The sequence below is a fragment of the Littorina saxatilis genome, linkage group LG14 (assembly GCF_037325665.1).
Source record: "Littorina saxatilis isolate snail1 linkage group LG14, US_GU_Lsax_2.0, whole genome shotgun sequence".
In the NCBI taxonomy this organism is placed as follows: domain Eukaryota; kingdom Metazoa; phylum Mollusca; class Gastropoda; order Littorinimorpha; family Littorinidae; genus Littorina; species Littorina saxatilis.
In genome coordinates this window covers 15,691,285-15,697,198 of record NC_090258.1, presented here as the reverse complement: position 1 = coordinate 15,697,198, position 5,914 = coordinate 15,691,285, and the positions used below count along the sequence as shown (strand labels likewise).

Here is a 5,914-nt window from a genome sequence, read left to right as displayed (position 1 = left end):
AGCCTCCGACATCTTCGACATCGTGATCGACGATGACTTCACGGATTGCGGGCTGACTGATGTGACGATGTCTACAACTCTTCCTCCCTCCTTCAAGCTCAACGGGGGCGAGGAGGTGGGGGTCGGGGATGACGATACAGATGGCAACCCCACTGACGGCGAATGCAGCGCTCCGTTAACCCATCACCTCAACGACGACTCTCAACAACTCTCAGAACCGCGCAGGGCTCGCAAAGGGGATGGCCGGCTGCACTCCTTCGTCAAATCCGTTCGCTCGAGAAACAGTCGCCGGCGAAACCGGAGAGAGCGAAAGTCCAAGTCGGAAAATCGTGCCCGCAAAGCATTGAGGACTATCACCATTATTCTCGGAGCCTTTGTACTTTGCTGGACTCCTTACCACATTATGGTATTCGTCATAGCTATGTACGAAGGCTACGGCGGCATTAACCTCGGCTTCTACAACTTTACCTACTGGCTATGTTACCTTAACAGCCCAATAAACCCCTTCTGCTACGCTTTCGCCAACGCTCAGTTCAAGAGAACTTTCTTGCGGATTTTACGATTCGACTGGCATAGAACGTAGGAAGAGTTGTTGTTTGTAGTCGTGTAAGGGTTTCACTTGTATGTGTGTGAGAAAGTGTTCGTGTGTGGGCAAAGTCTACTTCGGCGTTTTTGTTTAGGTCTCGGTGCAGTAGTTTGTGTGCGTTTTTCAGCACTGAGTAGCTCTCCTTGTGGACTGTTGGCAAGCGGTTTCAAAAGAAAATAATTGGCATGCGGGCAAGCCGTTGGCAACGAGTTGTAGTAGGAACGTTAACTGCCTAATGACAGTCGTTCTCATTAGGAAACAGTGTCAAAAGAAAAATGTGCATAATCCTTCTGCAAACAAACTAACAAGGTGTATATATGTCACTCACTATTAACCGCTTTTCTGTGAGGAATATGTGTTTTGTGTGGTCCGTCGTTATTGTAAGAATGAATCTGTGTTACTCGTGATTCCCAATGTATTTTGGTAACTTAAGAAAGAAACTGAGAAAGACTGACTCTTACCTGAATGTGTGAAGTAAAGTCATTTCTGTTGGAATGTACTCACTGGCAAAAACTGAACAAAGTGTGGGCTGTCTGTCGTCAAATCATTTTACAATCGTATCCGCCCTTTTTTCTCTCTGGATCAAGCCTGACTTCATTCATACTCAAAGCGTGTGAATTCTCTAACTGTGGTTTAAGTGAGAATAGTGTTGTTTTATACAAAAACTGGATGTCATTTTTTTAAGCCGTGTATTGTGAAAAAAGTCAACAAAATTAGCACATTATTGAACCGATCATGATAAGTGTTGCATGTTTTTTGTAATGTGTGCTAAGGTGCATCCATGTGCATCGAGTTCTAACGTAAAACGGTTTTTGTTCTTTTCTATCACTGTGTGCAGCACATTTAAAGTAGACAAGTTGCAACATATTGATCTTGCCGCTTTGCGCACATCACAAAGTACTGCTTTTCTCGGTACACAAATTAAAAAAAAAATTAATCACAAGTTGTTTTCCTGACCTGCTTTAGATAATACCACATACATATGAAAGATTTAAAAAGGAATGAGTTGCTGTGGCAGAAAACCCTGCTTGTGTGCTTTGACCGCTTATGCGCAGAATATACCTGCGCAGTTTCAGCGGCACTGACGACGCACTGCCTATTATTTATGCCACGATAGGGATTATGACGAGTACCTGTTTTCCTTTCATGCAACGTGTAGTGGGCTGGGATAATGTGCAGTGCGTCGTCGGTCCTGCTGAAGTTACATATGTGAGCGGAGCCCCTTTGCAAAATTTGACTCACTTAAGGATTTATAATTGTGTTGATGTCATATGTTTTCCGAGGATGATTAATTAGTACATGACATTTCGAAAGACTTGTGTGGTGTTTGTAGTATTATAATTATGTGCGCGTGGAGCAATTTAACACAAGAGGTCACAACTATACAACCCCTAAAATGCTGTTATTTCTGTGTAGATGATGGTGTTCAGCACTATATATCTGTCAAGGCTTTTACATGTGAAAAGAGCAGCCCTCTACATGGAAACATACAACAAATCAACAGCCAGGCTACTTCGTGTGAATAGTGGGATTTGGTTTCTCTCGTGATTTTATAGACATTGGTGGCACTTATTCTTCTTCTTCTTCTTCTTCTGCGTTCGTGGGCTGAAACTCCCACGTACACTCGTGTTTTTGCACGAGTGGATTTTTACGTGTATGACCGTTTTAGGCAGCCATTTAGGCAGCCATAGGCCGCTTTCGAAGGAAGCATGCTGGGTATTTTCGTGTTTCTATAACCCACCGAACTCTGACATGGATTACAGGATCTTTTCCGTGCGCACTTGGTCTTGTGCTTGCGTGTACGCACGAAGGGGGATAAGGCACTAGCAGTTCTGCACATAAGTTGACCTGGGAGATCGGAAAACTCTTGCCTTAACCCACCAGGCGCGTTCGGGATTCGAACCCACGACCTTCCACTTTGGAGGCCGGCGTTGCCATTGCGCCCGTCGGCACTTAATTAATTCAGCAACAAAATCCCTATTCTTAGCAGAAAGCAGCTATTCTGTAGAGTTCTGGTATGATTGCTGTTCAAGTGGAATGATTTTCCCGGGTTAGGGGGAAGAATTTACCCGATGCTCCCCAGCATGTCGTAAGAGGCGACTAACGGATTCTGTTTCTCCTTTTACCCTTGTTAAGTGTTTCTTGTATAGAATATAGTCAATTTTTGTACAGATTTTAGTCAAGCAGTATGTAAGAAATGTTAAGTCCTTTGTACTGGAAACTTGCATTCTCCCAGTAAGGTAATACATTGTACTACGTTGCAAGCCCCTGGAGCAAATTTTTGATTAGTGCTTTTGTGAACAAGAAACAATTGACAAGTGGCTCTATCCCATCTCTCCCCTTTCCCCGTCGCGATATAACCTTTGTGGTTGAAAACGACGTTAAACACCAAATAAAGAATGATTTTCTTACCTCGTGTGAAGGCTTGGAAAAAGTCTGTGATGTTGTCATTGATGGCTTATACACGAAGGGAATTATTGTAAAAGATGCTGCCTTTGGACAGTACTTGGCGAAACTCTCCTTGACATAGACACATTAAGGTTAAAGCTATAACAGACAGCTTTACGTGTTAAGGAAATGGGGTAAAAACGCTCTTCTTTTTTATAAAGCTATCACATTCATCGGCTGGAGAAATAAGCCGTAACCATGTAAACACATTTTCTTTTTATAAAAAAAAAAGACCAATATATTCCAAATCAAAACACCGCATTATTAAAGGTAAATCCTTTTTAGTGTAACCTACCGCACAATTAGTCACAGATTTGTAAAGGTTTGTTCATAGGATAGAACATCCCTTTATTTTGTCACATACTAAAAACAAAAACCCAGCCTGGTTAGTTTCTGTTAAAGTGGGAATTTGCTTGTTTCTTTTTTTCTTTTCTTTATGTTGTCTGGAAACCCCTGGGGGGTGGGGGAAGGGGGGGCATGATAGGCCGATTCAGCATTAATCATATTCTCTGTTTTGGTCTCGGTCTATAATTATGCTCTTTAAAAACTATTCACATTTCAGCCGGATCACAGTAAAATGTGGAAGGTTAATTAAGGAGAATTCTTTGCTGAAGTTTTTCGTAACTGACAACCATGATAATAATTCAGAAAAGAATATGACTGTACTGTGAGCAGCCAGGCTTGGTATGTGTTCACGTTGATGAATTCTCAGCTACTATCCCATGTAAATGCCTGGGAAGATAATTATGTGGTGCTTTACATGATTGTTTACATTGGAAGAAGGGTGTCTTTAAAACAACTCTTTTCTAAAGCCAATACTGCGCTGACTGTGTGATTTATTACACAAAAACAACGCACACAAAATAACCTTTTCCTTTGGGATTTTCAAACTTCGATTAATAACACAAAACGGCTTAAGGTTTTGCACAACCGTTCTTGATACCGGAAATGAACTGTAAAAATAGCTGTTCCCAGAAACATTTTAACTGACGAAAACGTGTCCAAAAGTTCTTCCAGTCTTGAAGAAAAAGCATACGGGATAAAACGCTGCAATGATGAATGAATTCTACGACATTTAACGAAGGGTTATGAGTGTTAGCTTGCAGTAAAATATTCTCACGAAAGCGGTCTGTAACCGTTACAACGTACTTTTCTTTATCTCTGCTGATTTAGTTTTTGCCCTTGCAGGAGGAAGCCTGGGTTCTAAAGCTCAAATCTGCTTGAATAATATAATGCGTAAAATCAGAATGAGAAAGGAGAGGGCTTTTTATGCAATTACTCAGAAAAAGACAAAAACTGGGTTATTTTCTTGAAAATGTCTGTTAAGAATACTTACCTAAAATAGAGTCCCAGTGTCCGTTTTCGTCAGAATAATACCCAAAAAATAACCTGCATGCAATGAGTCCACTCGCAACATTGCGCTTGAACACTGAATGCCGTCAGAAGAGTGGTAATAACATAAGATGTGCTAGTTTGCTAGTATTCTATCTAATTGATCGATTGTTTTACCCCTGAGGAACTGACAAGAGATCCTTCAAAGATAATTATTGGAATAATACACAAAACTTACGCTCTGTTATTTAGACAGTATGCATTTTGTCATAGTTTCCTAAACGGGAGATTACTCAGAGAGTTAATATGCCAAGATTAAAACTTCAGTTGAGTACAAGATGACTGAGACACATTGTGGATTGTAACTGTGTGCGTGTGTGGTGTGTGTGTGTGTGGTGTGTGTGTGCGTGTGCGTGTGTGTGTGTGTGTGCGTGCGTGCGTGCGTGCGTGCGTGTGTGTGTGTGTGTGTACTTGCGTGCGTGCGTTCGTTCGTGCTTGTGTGTGGGTGGGTGTAATGGAAAGGGATAAGAGAGTGTGTGTATGCGTGCGGGCGGGCTTGTGTGAGTGTGCGTGCGTGTGTTTGTGTGTATGTGTGGGGGGGTGTATATATGTGTGTGTGTGTGTGGGGGGGGGGGGGGCTTGAATCTTCGTTCTTAGCGAACGTAACGTCTGTTCACACTCCAGGTTGATGTAACCGCGTTGCCCTTCCCCCATCCACCCTGTCGTCTGAAAAGTTTAACCCTTTCGTTGTCAAGTCCATCCAGTCGCAGTTATAGGAAATGAACTGTTGTGGCTGTTCTTGTATACCGTACTTACTCATCATGAATGTGGAACATTCTTTTCCGCCGCAACAATAGACGGACTCCGGATATAACTGTCGGATTTGAATGGGTTGTGTGAAAGAGTGAACATTCTTGCTTTTAGTGAGGCATCCTTTCCACACGTGTTCTCCGTCAGATCCCTCGATAGTGACTGGTCTATAATGTCACGTGGAAAGTTTGCCTCAATAAAAGTACAAGTATTCACTCTTCCACAATCCATACAAAACCGACAGGGTTATTTCCGAGAATTGTCTATCAACGCAGTTGTCGGATCGCCTGAACGAACAGCTGTGCAGTTTCTATCATCGTTTCTGGACCTCGTGACGTCATTGAAATGACGTCAGAATTTCTGCTGCTGACAATGTTATGACAATGTGTTGTATTGGACTGTTACTGTGTGAAAAAGTGCGTCCTGACTACAGGAAATCAGTTGTTTATGTGGTTTTTTTTAAACAACTGTTCTTGGGTGTGCTTTTTCGTATTCGTACGGAGAAAGAATACCAATGTTCGGAGTACACAGGTGTCTGTATAATTAAAACATAGTGAGTGGTGAAAATGTAAATAAACCTTGCCGGGTGCCTGTGGCTTTTGCTATCCGGTGTATCAACTACCAAGCTAGTGAACATGTTCAGTGATTACTCAATGTTGTGATGGACTGAATGTTGCTTATGTGATTTTGACGTGTTATTTATTTCTCGCATAATGTGGTTCGGCGTACCGTAACGCG

The 5,914-nt window shown here is 42.1% G+C and overlaps 1 protein-coding gene across 1 annotated transcript in view; it reads left to right on the top strand.

Moving 5' to 3' along the window:
• The window catches only part of LOC138947211 (muscarinic acetylcholine receptor gar-2-like), a 9,534-nt gene extending 4,744 nt beyond the window's left edge, over positions 1-4,790 (top strand). The window contains exon 3 of the mRNA XM_070318643.1: positions 1-4,790. This exon is cut by the window's left edge and continues 886 nt beyond it. Within this exon, the coding sequence (XP_070174744.1) occupies positions 1-583 (583 nt within the window). The 3' untranslated portion in view covers positions 584-4,790.
• Positions 4,791-5,914: the final 1,124 nt, after the last annotated feature.